The 17,665-nt window shown below is 24.7% G+C and overlaps 1 protein-coding gene across 1 annotated transcript; it reads left to right on the top strand.

Annotated features, from left to right (window-relative positions):
• Window positions 1-4,734: 4,734 nt before the first annotated feature.
• On the top strand, window positions 4,735-14,168 carry LOC112600766. The gene is made up of 3 exons (XM_025348073.1): window positions 4,735-4,883; window positions 12,631-12,740; window positions 13,148-14,168. Exons 1-3 carry the CDS (start codon window positions 4,881-4,883, stop codon window positions 14,064-14,066), a joined length of 1,032 nt encoding a protein of 343 aa, XP_025203858.1. The 5' UTR covers window positions 4,735-4,880; the 3' UTR covers window positions 14,067-14,168.
• Window positions 14,169-17,665: the final 3,497 nt, after the last annotated feature.

Genomic DNA, 17,665 nt, shown 5'->3' with positions numbered 1-17,665 from the left:
AATAATAATATACATAACTACAAACTATGCATACATTATGGTGCCCTTGGAGATCCCACACGTTGGACCATATTATTGGTAACTGAATACTGCAATAAATGTATAAAATAAAATCGAATTATAACAAATCCTTCATCGTCCTTTTCGTCTGAACGATATTGAGTACAAACAACACTCGGCGTGGGCTACATCAGGAATAATATAATTTTTATATTATTTTACGAATGCGTTGTGTTAGGCTGATTGGTCGCGGTGACCAACCTACATCGCTGTTTAGTAAGTATTCGTGGTTGACCGGGTCTAGGTTAACCAGCTATATAAGTAGGTACACCCACCGGCGATGCAGAAAATACGCATCTACACATACTCGAAAAATAAACATGATATAATTAAGGCGACATATTGTACGTCACCTTAGGCCACATCAGCGATCGTCTTCGCCGTATTATAGGTAATATGCATTTGGATTTTTTTTTAACTACTCATTTCGTATACAATATACATGTAATAAACATAAATAAACATAGTTAATTTGTATTATATTTGATATATTACGTATATAAATATTAATATCACGAAATGTATACAAGTATGAGAAAATATTGAATTTCGACATAGTTGGTTGTTTTATCGGACAGCAACGCGTGATATTAGAAAAATATGAAATTACTTTCGCGGTAGTCCATTGATTTGAATAAAAAAAAATGTTATTGCTAATACATATACATACACGATGCATCTATGTATTCTAGCATTTATATAATAGGTATTACTACCGTTAGACGTTATATACACGATGATTCACTAATCACCAACCATTGAACCAATTGAACCATGTTCACTGTTTTTATCCTTAAATCGTGCATTTATTATAATTATAATTTTCGGATTTTTAATTCTGTTAAAATACTTTATTTTCAAATATTTCAGTAATTATTAAATAGTATACTGTAGAAGTACAAACTTATTTTTAAATGAAAACTCCCCTTTTGAACTGTAAATTGTTAAGTTGATCATGTTTTTAAAAACGTGGATGATCTTAAATCGAAATTAGAACAATTAAAATTCAATATACCATTAAATCATGTTTAAAATATCATTAGCACACCTATTGGCTCATTATATTAAATTATTAAGTGATTGTTTATGAAACCTTGCATAAATATTAAGTATGATATATAATTTAAATATTATGCAAACCCAATACATATTATTATTAGAATTATTATATTCTTAGACTTTAGTACTTAGAACTTAATATTATGTTCATTTAAAATTAAATAGAATTGTTCTAATTTGAAAATAATATATTTTTATAACTTCATAAAGTAATTCTTTAACTAAAAAAATTAAACTATTTGAAATATAATCTTTAAATATACTTAAAAATTCCCGAAATCAAAATTTAAATAAACGCATTATCAGAGAATAGGAACACTTGGTAAACTATCCTGTATATATAATAAATAATAATGTAATATACTAATATGTGCATTTCCCAACGTTTTACGTGCCTACATCAACGTTTTGCGTGTATCACCGTCGCGCGTATTACCACTACGGTAACACGAATAAATGTTTGTAATTATGTATTATATCTCAGATCCATATCTATCACTGATGGAAAGGCAAGATGTTTGAAGAAAAAATTAAACGTATGTGTTGTTTATTACAATATATTGTCGTTTTAAATGCATTTCATTTCATAAACTTTTATGACTACCTATAGGTATGGTTGTTTTAACAGGTTTTGATAATATTATAATGATTTTTTACGAATGATGAATAAACTTATTTTACGCCATAAGTACCGATTAAGCCGTTGTCTAAACAGTTTTATAATGGAACTGTATTGTTATATTGATATCTAAAAATCATTAAGTTTAAATTGGCTACTAAAATACCTACTAATATATGCAGACGCTATTAAATGAATACTTACTAATTTGCATTTTAACTGCTGATATAATTTTAATTTATACTTGACTGGAAAGTTTTGTCCTATACGTGTATAATATGTATAAGTTACACAACTGAATAATAAAAAAATTGATTTTTTTAAAACAAAAAGCATATGTATGCTGGAGTTTTGGCCAATTAGCCATTTTTTACTTCATCATTAATATATTATTATTTTTTGTAGATCGTCCGGAGCGGAGACTTTAGTTGCGGCATGGAATTGTCTAGAGATTTACTTTTACTCGTGAACAGTAGTGATTACAACAATGCATATAGTTACATTACACTACGAAAAATATATGTAGACCATATATAATAATTACAATTATTATGTTTCCATAACAAAAACTATTCGTGTTGTTATCTAACCCTACGCATTGCGCGAAATCGCAATGTGCTTTTAATGCCACCCTGCAGAGTCACACATGTACATAAATACATATACCTTCGTACTCGCATTGATAATACGCCTATTCAAGGATCACGCAGTCACCATCATCATGTTACATGAATGCTATTTTCAATCTGATTTACGATCCTTTATTATACGATAGCTCCCATAAAAATATGATTAAAATATGTTACAATTGATACAGTAATAAAATCGTAAGACTGAGATATAAATGTTATACGTCATATCGAATCCAACTTAACTATTATTATGACTATATATATATATATTAATCAGAAACTTGTATAAAATATTTTAATTCGCATATAATTTTATTCCTTTACATTTTAAACTTCTTTCAGACAGAGCAATGTGCAATTTACTGATATTTAGTACCTAGATATACGATTTCCGAAAGTCAATGATAAAATATATTAAATAATGATGGACGGCAAACTTCCCGACATTAATACGTTATTCATAATATATTTACAAGGTATCATTAGTGCCGTGATATAGAATTGTTCTGACCAATGAAATGATTTTAACTTTATGGCTATACCGTTAATGATATAAAGCTGTGTCTTGATATTATAATTAATATTGAAAAGGTACTTCCTAAAAAGTATTATTGTTTTTTTTTTTTTTTAAGTAGCATGTTTAATTTATTGTATTGTCAATACATTTTCACGTATACGATTGTCAATTTAGAAATAATAACATTACGATTAAATAATTGTATATTATACACATTGTTCTACTTCTATTTGAACTTCCTGCTTAGCATCATAACATTTTGATTCATCATATTGTATAATTATGATAATAGAAAATGCTATTAGTATATATTATTACATTATTACATAGTGGTATTAAATGAGATGGAAAATGTAATTTTACCAATTTATTTTTTTAAGTATAGTTGTAATTGAGTATGGAATTACAAATTACAGATACAGCAAGATCACCGAAACGTAAAATCAAATATTTGTATAAAAAAAATAAATAAAATATTAACTAGGTATCTTTACTCCTTACACAGTTACACTGATAATTAACAAGTATAATATGCAGTTTATTTTTATTCGAATGTATCTAATAATTAATATATTGTTTTATTAATAAGCTGTGTAAAATCGTTTTATTGTTTCATTAAATTTTAACTTTGTGAGCTATGACTATCATAACACATATAAAAAATAATTATTTTCTTTTTAATGAATAATTTGCGTAGGTAATAGTATGAAGCAAAGAAAAAACAAATTTTCGAAAAATTATACAGCCATATACTGATATAGTTATAATTATTTCAATCTTTATTTTAATATTCATGTTAGCAAGCAACCTATATAGTTCATATATCATTCGTTTAATGTAAAGTGAATCGTATAATAAATATTTTTGTAATTACTAATCATTATTGTGTTATGCTATATTATAATTACAATACATGAATTATAAATTAGCGAGTAAATTAAAATAAAGCATTTATAATTATTTGAAATCAATTACAGATGATATGTATTTTTTAACTAAAATATTACTAATAATGGTTTCATCGAAATGGGATTTTAAATTTTAATTATAAATTATAGATATTTTTCAGCAAATATCAAACAAATATTTTAAGTATAGATGCTAAAATTAAGACTGATTTCTCATTTTTAAATTGAAATGATTTCATATCACAACAAATAATCCTTCATTTAAAACTAGAATTCCAAAAATATTATAGTTGCTATCTTATGGAATGTACGTAATGTTATTTTTAAATATTTTGATTTAATTAAACCAATTGGTTGCATAACTTAAATTAAAGTATATTGATTATTTCAAGTAAAAATAAAATTTGTTTTAATTACTTATTATACTATAACTTATTAGGTAATATCTAAGTTGTGTATGTTAAGATTTCTAGAACTATAATATATATCATGTAATAAAGTGTAGATAATAACTAATTAGTATGTAAGCTTAAAAAAAAAGTGATTGCATAGCCATAAATCCTATTGGAAAAATCAGAAAAACTTTTCAGACAGACACAATTATTACACAAAAAAATAACTTGTGGCTATTTAGTAATTGTATAATTTTATTATTAGTAATATCATTATTGGGGTCGTAATAGGGTTCAACGAAAGTGATAATTCGCCATTGTAACTAGCGCGTGAATATACCTATATGGTATCGCTTGGTCGCGGTCGTCGTGTTCGGATTTTTGCAGTAGCAGTGGCATTGGATGATGACAGACTCCGGGAGAAGACCTTTCGCTATGATGCCCGAAAGATCTATATATATGAACTAAGTGTCTATACGATAATATGTAATAGGTCCCCACTGATTCTGTTTATAAACATATAAAAAGTAAAGACTTACGGTGAATTCGGTACAGTACTCTTTGTAGGTTTAGACTTGCTGCAGTACAGTCGGCCCAAATCATACAACTATAACTGGGCCGGTATCTGCAGGTGCAGTTTTTTTTTTTTAATTCAGTATTTCAGTATTTCCGTCTTTGCTACAAACAAACAAGATGGTAAGTACATTTTAAATATATAAGCTTACAATTTTTTATAATATTTTCAACATTAAATTTGTCCAGGGTTATTGTTTCATAAATTGTGCTCACTTAATAATATTATAGTATTATATAATCAATTTATTTTGAAATTTGAAATTTTGTCTTAAATTAATTTTTATATAAAAATATTGTTTTTGTAAAATCTCAACTAATTTATTTTAATTATTTTATTTTATTTCAGTTGTAAAAATAATAATAGTTTTCCTCTAGCACCTATGTATAATTTACAATAAGTATTACTAATGAGTAATGAGTAGCGAGTGATGACTATACTAACTGTACTGACCTTACTGAAATCAACTGTACATAATGTTTGATTTATAAATTATTAATAGTTATTTAATTTGAAGAATTAGTTGACAGTTTTAACTATATAATTTTTAAATTCATAATACTATTTACAATAAAGTTGAACTTAAAAATTACAAATTTTATAAGTATTATATTTTCATTTATTTAATTTTAAAGAAGTTAAATTAAAAATATTAAACATTTCTTCAATACACTCTAAAAGTAACTTTTAACTATGATACAATTATTACATATTTTTACAAAAACAACTTTTAAAACTTTGGAAAATTATATATGGTTGTAGTTATTATGTATATTATATTGTTTGTAGGTATATCGCTTATAATAAAATATGTTATAATGAGTGATGTACACAGTACACATCACTGTTAAATACAACAATCAGTCTGAATTAAGTGTTGAATGGATTTTTCGGAAATATTATTTATATCAAGTTATTCTATTCAGGGAGTTTGACTGATTGGTTAAGTGAAATCAAAAAGTTTATAGATAGTTAATACTTTTTAAGAAATTGTATTTACATGCTGACATGAGTGTAAAGTAAGAGACGAAGAATACACATGTAATCATTAAACAAAATATTGTTGATTGCGACTATTGAATTTTTTGTAAATTTGGAAGTTTGGTGGATCCTGATATTTAGATACCATATAAATTTATAAGAAATAGGAAAGTGTTATGTAAGATTTGTTTATTTTTAAAATTGATCTTTGAATTTTATCAGAAAAAAATTATGTGTAATTTACATCAATTAAATTATTTTAAGCTATAAAATAATATAGATAATTGATTAAATGATTAACATTTCTTACATTTAATGAAAGTTAAATAGTTGTTTTACTTTCCTATACTACAATACTACTATAGGTTGATAAATCTTTTTGTTATAGATACAATTGACAGGAAACTCTGTAGGTAATGTATTTTGCAAATATTGCAATTCTACAATAGATGACTATTCTGACATAATAATGTTAACTAATTAAAATTAAAATTATTAGTATTTGTTTATATCATTTATACTATTTTATTCGTTCTTTTATCAGCTATTCTAATAATGATATGTTACTATTTCTTACTATATAATAGGTTTCAATAATGTATGATTGATTTCAGTTGCCAAACAATAAAAATGTTATTACCTAGTTATACCATGTGTTATGTTATTGTGAAAGAAGTCACGTCGTGCAGATATAATAGCAATCGTATTAATTCGATAACTCATGAAAATTGATTGGTTTAATTATTATTTAAATTAAATTAAAGATTTCCTGACCACAATCTATAAACAAAATTTTCGTTATTAGGCAATAAAATATTGTTTCGTTTATTTCATGTAATATAATTCGTGCCCAATTTCGTATGTGAACAATGATTATGTTACTTTGTAATTCGTTGGGTATATTATGCGTAAAATTGGATCCAAAGAATATGAAACCATAAAATAATAACAGAGAATTAAATTTATTATAACAAAGACCACAAGAAATATTAGTAAAATAGTCAAATTTTTTAATTTACAACTTAGATCTGTTGATGGACGATGGATAAGCTAACATACTTCAGTTTTATAATTATTCACCATACAATAAATTAGATCTTATGTTTTATTTTAAAGTAACAAACATAAAAAAGACAATAAGTTACTATTTATAAATATATGAGATTACTATAATTTTAACTTAATAGATATATGTGTATATAAAAAATATTTAAATTATTAAAAACATATCAAAAATTAGCTCAAATATTTGGTTAGAACCTCGATAAAATTATTTATATAAACTATACAATTACAACTATCTAATAAAATGTTATGTTTATTAATAAATTTAAAAATTAAAGATAGAACGAAATGATTTAAAAAATTGAACACAAATATGTTGATAAGTATTACTTATTGTCAATTAATTATTTCCAATTATACATGTATAAAAACCAAATTTAAATTCTATGGGAAAACTTATATTATCTTATAAAATTAAAAAAACCAAAAATAATGCTAGATTCAATGTATTATAGTGTTGTATTTTTTATATTGAGTCTAAGAAAAAATTAAAGTTTGTTGAATAATTAATGTGTTTTTTCATGCCAAAAACGGAAATTATATTCGAGATGGTTTGGGAAAACGCATTCTTTGTTTAGCAAAATGTTGTCATCTCTCATATGCTTGTACATAGTACATCACAATAATAATGTGTAATACTAAAGTATTTCATTATTTATTATGTCCTTATTCATCGCGTTTTTTTTTACGTAACAATCATCTTTTCTAACTTAGCTGCGACTAAAACGTGTTCTACTTATACTTAATTTCTCACTGAGTAACCCATTTTATATTTCTTTGGCTGTAATCCACAATTAAAAATCCATGTATTTTGTTTAATCACGATTAATTATTAATTATTATTATAATACAGTAATCAATTCTAAAATAAGATGTCCGTACATGTTTATAAAATTAAAACGTAATATACGTTTATTTAAATATTATGTTAAGATCTAACGCATTACTAGTAAGGTATATTATTTTAAGTCGATTCGTAATGATTTGAAGTTTGAACAGGTATCTAAATTACAATTGTTATTATTGACAATGTTTGCGAATAACGATTTAACACAAGCAGATTTCATAAACGTAAGGCTATTATAAGTAAGTTACACGACGTAGACATTTAATGTTACGCATTTATGAATTATGTTAACTTTTTTTATCTTAGTAACATTCTATGTACCTACATAATATATTTATATCTATATCAATGGACTTTCTTGTGCAAATTTAATTACGTCAAAACTATTCGTTATGCTTATTTTCTCAATTGAATTGAAATTATTATTAAACACAATGCAGAAAGCCAAACCGCATACGGAGGTAGAATATTTCGACTTTTATATTATGTATATACCTAATATACTAACACGTATTATGAGATCGGAATAATATAACGGACAAAATGATAAACCATTACGTGAACGGTCAAATGAATGGCTCGTGATTCCACCATTAAGCTTTTACTTGTATAAGAATAACATAAAATTTAAAAAACACTACCTGTAACAAAAGTACTCGCAATTATGAGCAATATTATATATACATATTATATATATATATATAAATTATATAAATATAAATATAAATTATATTATAATTATATTATATAGTATCGTAAACGATGAATACATTTTCCAGCCGTATTAATACGTCATTATATCAAATATAACTGTAGTGAAAGTGTTGAAGGGGTTAACGCGTTTGATGGTAAATGAAAATTATATTTTGAATTATAATATCTACGAAATTTCGTGTTCAGAAATAAACACACGATTATTCGATGATAATATATTTGTATGGATATAAATATATGCATAATGGTACCTATAGGTATTCGGCATTCGCTTTTTGTGCGTCTTTCAAAATACGATGACCAACGAAGTGCACCCTGCAACGAAAACGCGATATACGGTCAAGTGTTATTTTCTCTCACTCTTGTTCAAGTCTTACAACCTTACGACAACCAAAGAAAGTCTGCATAGCGAACAACCATATAATGTTATTATTATTATTTATTATAATACAATATAGTTGGTTTACCTCACGGTTCATTGCAGTACCCGCGTTAACGTCTTTCAGGTGACACGGTCTGTGTATGATGTCTATACGCGTTTATAGTCGTGTACCTACATATAATATTATTATAATAACTTAGTTACAACTAGTATATGGTTATAATCACAAACAACCAAACGAAAGTAAAATCACTGACTTTTTAAAACACAAACGGTGCGTGTACCGGGAAACATAATCTGATAAAAACTAGTCATTAGGCACTTCCTGGAAAAATAAAAATAAGTCTAATTTAATGACAGATACATTCATGATGATTTATATTTAACAGGTATAAGAATAAAATATTATGGACATTATTATATACACATTTAAATATTAAATCCACCCGCGATAAATCCTATTTTATAATAAGTGCGCGCACACGTTTATGTTTAAAAATGAAACGTCTTTAGTATTGTATAACAGCGTATCTCGTTTATATGTAAATGTTGACGCACATCATCATAGTTGCTATAAAGCATGACAATAAAAATATGCATTTCTCTCATTTAATAAATAAACTTTAAGGATAGGAATCCTCGTACTCCATGTATAAATTATTAGTATTGTTTTTATAAATATTTCTTCATATTATACCTACATATTTTACGCTTACGAAATTTAAATTTCTCAATTTATTTTTATCTATAAATTACCTTTGCTTTTTAATAGTATATTTTAGTTCTTATCCATTCTATTATATCGTGTTTATCTCACTCAATATATTAAGTGTTTGCCACTTCACTATTCAGTATACGTATTGGTCACATTGCTAAACATTTTAACCATATATCATATGACCACTTTAACTATTTGCATATCTTGTAGCTGTATGTCAATATAGTGTATTCATTTAGTTTTTACCTATATGCACATAGAACTACAGTATCTATAGCATAATAATATGTTATATGAAATACACAAAGAAAAACTTTCATTTATATAGTCATTATATCTATTTAAGTGGGTACTAGTGTGCCATTTATAAGTATATACGTCAATATCACCAGAATCGATATAATGAAAAAAAAAAAGTTGTCTACCAATGGACTTGCATATCGTCAGTTTTACTTTTATAATAATAATATATTTATTTAAACTCCACTTTTATTTTTAATGAAAATCAATGAGACTGAACATGTATATATTGAAGAATACGATTAGAATAATTGATAAGGTATTGATAGTTAAAAGTTATGCACGTATAATATAATTAATATTAATTAATATAGTTATTTCATTACATTTTATGTCAGAACAGAAAAATAAATAAAAATATTCAGGGTGTTTGTGTTTTAAATATTCTATTTTTAAGGTTTGCACATAAATAATGATACATTTGCACTATTTTATCAAATAATTTATACACATTGTTTAATATTAAATTTATTTCATCGGCCTGCAGTTAATCAAAACTAGTAAATCTTTAAGTAATATCAAATATATCCAAACTCTTCACATTAAATATTATTTTAGTATAATTTATCTAATCAAATTTATATTTATTTTTTTTTAAATAGAAATACTTTATATTTGTGACATAACAACATGATTATATACACATCATATACAAACATATTTTACTTACTCATAATTCAGAACAAACGTTTTGTTATTTTATAATTTATGTAATATCATTATGAATACACGATTCCCAAGAGATTTTTATTGTTATGAAATTTTTTTTTTAATATTTATTTTTTAGTGTATCAAATTATAACTTCTAATTTTTGTGTTTGTATGTTTATTAAATTAGATTATTAAAACTAGTGGCTTATGTAACGGCCTAGGCCTACTCACTTTTTTCCAAAATTTTTTTTTTATATTTTATTGAATGTGTTATTTATAATCTAAACGGTTACATGTATATTAATCCTTCCATCAAAATATGAAACCTATTTAGAAAATAATATAACTAAACCAATGATAAAAATATACAGATTTTTTTTAATGTTCAGTTATTAGAGATTATTGAAATTAATATGTCTTATACAAAAAATAAATTATGTCATACTAACTTGATATTATTATTATTATTTTATTATCAAATAATACGTTTTTAAAATGTATATAAAATAATTAATGATTACATAATAATAATTTTGTATTAAATTAATGTAAAATAATATATTATTATTATAAAATAATATACCTAATTTAAAAACTAAAGAAATTTTGTGCAAATAATAATTGTTTATACTTTAATAAACTCCTTATTATATAAACTGGATTTTAATTATTCTAAGACATTCAAAACTATTTGTAATAAATGATAAATATCTCAAAGACGGTCTTTGACAAATGACACCCACTATACACAATTTAAAATACGGTCTTAACAAATTACAAACTACAATTTGACCACCATAGTCTATAGGCCAAAGCTATATAATGCTCACTTTAATAATAATTACTAATCAATAATCATGTCTATTCATCATTTTATTAAATCACTTAAGTTAGGTTTTAGTTGAAACGTATATTTCATTTTAAAATCATTTTTTTTTTCATATAGGTAAAATAGGTACATGTTAAACAACGATAATTTATAATAAGCATATGTATACTAATATATTATGATATATTTTTAACTATGAAAATCGTTTTACTAATAAACGATAACAATAATAACATCGTGGTCCTAGTTTTTTATTATTATAGGCCAATAAATAAAATAAAATTATCAAAACTAAAATAATTGCAAAAAAAATATTTACAATAAAAAAAAAAAAAAAATAATAAAAAAATTAATTTATTTAAAACCAGAATAATATGAGAATAATTTATGTATAAAAATTATTTTTCTATCTCATAGAAAAAAATAGAAGCATATGCTTTAAAATCCTAGTCCTAGATTAGATGGTTAATTATACTGCTTTCTTCATTATCAATAAATATTAAATTATAAAACTCTTTATTTTGATAGATTGATTTTTTTTTTTATTGATATTATACCGAGTGAATTTTAATATCAAATAAATATAGTGCCTTTAATTGTATTATATCATTTATTTCTTTAAGAATATCTTGTTATATAAAAGAAAGAAGATAAGAAATTTATATTTCAATAGTAATTTTATCAAAAATAGTTAGTCTACTTTGAATTAATAACACTCCATAAGTACCTAACATTTATTCTGTTATTGTGTTCGGACCAATTGCATTAGAACTGTTATCATTAATTCCTTACATACATTACTTAGGAACCTATCATAGCATAACTAAGAATACATATTTATTATTTAATTTTAAATATTCTTTTTTCTTTTTCTTTTTTAATTTTAAGTATTCTTTGTATAAACAATAAATATCTATTGTTAATATTATTTCATCGATTTTAAACAGTATAGAATAAATACATATTTTATATAAGTAAACGAACGTTTATTAAATTGTAATAAGATTTATTATTGTTATACTTGAGTAATCCAAAAAAGTGCATTGTATACATTTATCAATGTTGAAATATCTAGTTTAATAAATGTATAATAGAATAGTCTAAGATTGTTAAAATAAATAAATAAATAGATTCTAACAGAAATATAAATAATAAATAATAGTATAAAATATTAAAATTAAAATCTGACATTAAAAATTGCTATCGTGCTTTTTATTATAACGTAATAATAAATGTACTTACATAACGCAATTACCTTACAAAATATATTTTGATGTATACAAACTGTAAACTAGCCTATAATTCATTGATAATAATATTACATTAAATATACACGTCATAAAATAATGTACCTTTAAACTATTAAATATTTCATTTTTCAGTTTCTAATGAAATCACTGATAGTGGTGATTGCATTAATATCGCTTGTAGTTGGTTTACCGACACCAGTACCAGAAAAGTCATTACAGCCAATTCAGCGCCAAAAGAAGCAGTAAGTAAATATTAAATAAAAAAAATACTATTGAAACATTAAAAATTGTCTCATAAACAGCCATGTTTTTTTTATAATATTACAATACTACATATACATATTTACATTGTTGTTAATATCTCTTGCGATGTTAAAATTTAAAATTATATAAAGCTGTGATATTTTAATGACTATGTTAAATATTTATTAAAATTTTACAAATCTCATGTTTTAAAGAAAACTATGAAAAGAAAATTACCTACATCAATAAATATCTCACATCTTATAAAAATCCTATAATTAAATTAATGTAGTTTTTCTTAGGTATATAAATAAATATCTCCTAATTATTATTCGTTTAAAACTAAGGAAATAATGTATACTTAAATTAAATAAATTTTAAACATTTTAAATTATTTCTATTTCAGCGCTGACGGTGGTTATGGATCAGATGTAGTTGGTTATGATTCTCATCATCATGAAGAACCACAAGGCTCTTGGAAAAAGAAATTAACTTGGAAAGAGGAATGGAAACAAGAATGGAAAACTGTCAAACAAGAAGTATGGAAAAAAACTTGGGAGCAAATTAAAGTTCCCATATGGAAAGAGATTAAAGTTCCCGTCTGGAAAGAAATAAAAGTACCAGATTGGAAAATTATCCAAACTCCTGTTTGGAAAGAAATTAAAGTGCCAGTGTGGAAAGAAATTAAAGTACCTGATTGGAAAATAATCCAAGTGCCCGCATGGAAGGAAGTACAAGTACCTGTGTGGAAAGAAATTCAGGTACCTGACTGGAAAAAAACCTATGTACCGGAATGGGTTAAGGAATACGTTCCCGGATCTAAACAATTAGGCAAAGATCAAAATGGATGGGAATATGTTGCACATGATTTGTGGAAAAAAAAACTCATATGGAAACCAATTTGGAATAAGGTATGGAAAACTGAAAAAAAACAAGAATGGGTAACAGAGAAAAAACAAGTATGGAAAGAAGAGAAAGTACAAATATGGAGGACTGAAAAGAAACAGGAATGGGTAACTGAAAAGAAACAAGAATGGAAAGAAGAAAAAGTACAAATCTGGAGAACAGAGAAAAAAGAAGAATGGGTAACTGAGAAAAAACTTGAGTACAAGACCGAATGGAAAGAAAACAAAGTTCCAGCTTGGAAAGAGATTCAAGTACCCACTTGGAAGAAAGTCTACAAGCCTGTGTGGGAAAAGGTTTGGGTAGAAGAACATCATGACCATCATGAACACCACGATCAACACGAATATGGCGGTGGATACGACGATCAACATAATAATTATGGTGGTGGCGGTGATAGCTATGGTTACCATAAAAAATGATTTATAATTCACCATATCCACCATAAATCTTTCTTTAGTATACCTCTCAAGTCAATGTATTTTTACGCCAACCAATTGTAAATAATTCTTTTTAGTTTATATATTTTTTTACTTAATATGTTATTTGATTTTTTTTTTTAAATTTAATAATATATAACAACGTTATGTTATCAACATGTATTGTTTATATTTATTTGTTCTTTTCGTATAAAAAAAAAACGCCGTAACATGAAGCTTGTTACAAGCAACATATTTTACACGCACGTAAGTTGCATCAAACAAAGTAAATACACATACCTAACATATTATATCATATAATATTACAATTTTATTCAATAGAGGTCGCACTAATATAGTGTTATATTATATAAAACAGTTTGAATTACATCAAAATCAATAAAATATAAACCTATTAGAACAGAATAATATTTACCAACATGAAATAATTAATAATCAGATTATACGAGAGAGAGTAAATATTCCATATTATATTATTCATGTTCAGTATAATAATTAAAATAAGTGATGATACTTAGAAACGGGTTTTTATATAGGCAACATAAACGCTTTGATCCTCAACATTTTGAGGCGTTAAAAACAGTTTTATATTATTGTGTACAAATATATAATAGATGATAAGTCATTATTGATGACAAATATAATACGAGTATATTACTCAATTTAAAGTAATACAATATGTGGTTTAAATTTCTTTCTAAAAATTCAAATAAGTATTAATTATTTTGAATATACAGTTATGAATGTATACATATTCAGCTTAATACTAATATACGTATTATTTTATATAAAATGTTAATTAATTAAATAAAAAACAAAATGTTTGAAATCTAAAATATTTTATTTAAGTATAAATATTTTATACTTAGTTAGATTGTATAAATGTATTTTATTTGATTGTTTGGTTTAACCCATTCTATATAAATGTGAATCGTAAAAAATAAATAATAAATTATTGTCTATTATTGCAATATTGAATCATATATTGTACTACATAATAGCATAAATATGAAATAATTCATATAATATCACTACAAGCATAAAATATTAAAATATTTATCAAAGTTATTGAATAATAATTGAAAATTGGTGTGATTATTATATTTTGAACAATCCTAAAAAGGCAATTTTTTAAACAGCTGCCACCTATTTCTACATTAATATAATACCTACGTATTAATTCAAATGTAATATTAATTGAAAGTTTCACTTTAATTAATTTTAATAAACACATTCGTTTTCGTTAACAAACAAAAATATGATCGACAATCAGTCGTTAATAGATATAGATTCCTAGGTACCTACGTAAAAATTAATCCGGAATAAAAGTAAATATTAATGATTTAACAATTTCAAATATTGAACACCATATTATACTTATTTTATAAATTAATTTTAGTTTTGATACAATTTAACCGAAACGTCATAACATATTTTGGGTTTGTGAACGATTTCATAACAATTATGAATTATTCAACTACATGATTATTGGAATCAAAAAATAGTAGGATTTATAACGCTCACACCTATGGCCTCGCTGTTTCTTATGTACTTTCTTTGGAATTTGCCCGAGTGGGTACTACACACCGACATACATTTTGAACGCGACCATCATATGGATCACACTAGTTTAAAATCAGCCGTTCGTGGGAGGAAAGTAAATAGATAATAATAATATACTAATTTAATCAATAGATTACATGATGAATAATAAATGTGTTTTCATAACGTTTTGTTGTTGTTTCAAAACAAGTTTGGTTGGTTTATTGGGCCCCAGTATATAAGTACCAACATTTGACTAAAAGAGATCAACGACAACCACAATATACATTCCAAAATATGTCTAAAAATGTTTGGGGATATCCCCCCCCTCAACCATTGATATGCATTATTTAGTTTCCATTGGTTTAGCCAGTATAGTTTTCATCCCTTTTCTAGGATATCACCACTGATACACCCAAACAAACTTATTAAAGTCATAATAATAGTATTTAATTTTTCCAACTTTCTATGTACTCAAAGTATAAATTATAAATAAAAAAAAGTTATCATGAAACATTAAGTAGTTGTACAAAATCTATGATTTATTTATAACAACTGTAAACATCAAACCTAAATTCAAGGTCTGCTTCTCCATTCCTCGTATTATGTTCAATCAAGTGCTCACAATTATACTAATTAAATTTCAGTTTTTTAAATTTTTATTATGTCTTAAAACAATATATATATATTATATATCATTGCAAGTATATGTACCTGTATAATAAAATAATATTTAAAAATTATTGGTAAAAAATGTTTTACTATTATGGGTACATATCTCCGGTGATATTAAATTGAGTCTAGCTTATTATCTTAATATCTTTGAATTGAGTCCGTATAGATAAAATGTCATACCTACCTCTATAGCTGGTGAAGACTTTGAACTTTTCACATCATATTACATCAAATACGTAACGATAAAGGATATTCGTCAATGGCTCGGTGGTATATACTTGTTCAAAATCAACCAGTCGTGCCAAACACTACGTGAATACACAATTAATTAATATTTACTTAATTTTCAAATTATTACGAGTGAAAAATATAGTGTATGTTTAGATATTCACCCGTAAAATAACTATTTCTCCTCAAAACATTTTTAATATTTTGTTATATTTCCAAAAATAATAAGATAAGTATGTACTTGAAATTTCTAAATTATTATTTTCAATACCTATATTAAAATAAAATTTTAACTCTTTTTGAAATATTTATAGGTATGACAAATTTTCAATCATTTTAGTATTTTTCTTCAACTGCCGATAAAAAATTATTCTTTTAGTAAAAAATTACTTCATTTATCATTATTTTAATATTTTTTAATTAATTGACTCTTTATACTTATTATTACATTTAAAAAAATGGACTCAACTCGGATAACCTAAGAATATTGGTCCGGACTCAACTCCGATAACTCAAAAGTATTTGCGAAACTCAATTCAATATTTGGGACTTAATTCAATGTTATCCTATATCTCCTACCAAATTAAATAATAATCAATAAGGTATTCTAAAATTGATGTCGTTACCTACCTATATCTATTCAAAATTGGTGATGAAATTTTTGTTCGTATACCGTTATTAAATACGTATACAATTGTATGTGTATACGTATTTAGCCATTATAACATTAGGTACATTAGTTTATTGTATTAAGTCAAATATTATTAAAAATAAAAAAATCAAACGATACATATACCTAATAACAAACAATCATATACCCATGATTAATACGTTAACTACTTATTTAAATATATTATAGTACTAGTACAATGAAGTTGATACATCTAGATCTAAAATCAGTTTAAAAATTAGCCATAGTATCTATAATACTCTATATAAAAGCTAAAATTTAATTACATAAGACGTGTTAATAGAATACTATTATATTATATACATTAATCCCATTTCCTAGCGCTTAGTCACACAATTATACTATCTATTGTATTATGTATACATATTACATATATATATCCTGAGATTTTAGATTGGGCGAAACAGGAAACAATTATTAAGTATGAGTGGTATAACTGCCTGTA

Source organism: Melanaphis sacchari, unplaced genomic scaffold, assembly GCF_002803265.2.
Source record: "Melanaphis sacchari strain LSU unplaced genomic scaffold, SCAv2.0 Contig0_pilon_pilon, whole genome shotgun sequence".
Taxonomy (NCBI): Eukaryota; Metazoa; Arthropoda; class Insecta; order Hemiptera; family Aphididae; genus Melanaphis; species Melanaphis sacchari.
Note: the sequence above shows the minus strand (reverse complement) of the source record. Positions and strands in the feature narration are given on the sequence as shown.

Bases quoted from the DNA above. Each gene is read 5' to 3' on its own strand.
- LOC112600766 (XM_025348073.1), top strand. The intron at 12,741-13,147 runs GTAAGTAAATAT...TTTCTATTTCAG, and splicing joins ATTCAGCGCCAAAAGAAGCA to CGCTGACGGTGGTTATGGAT.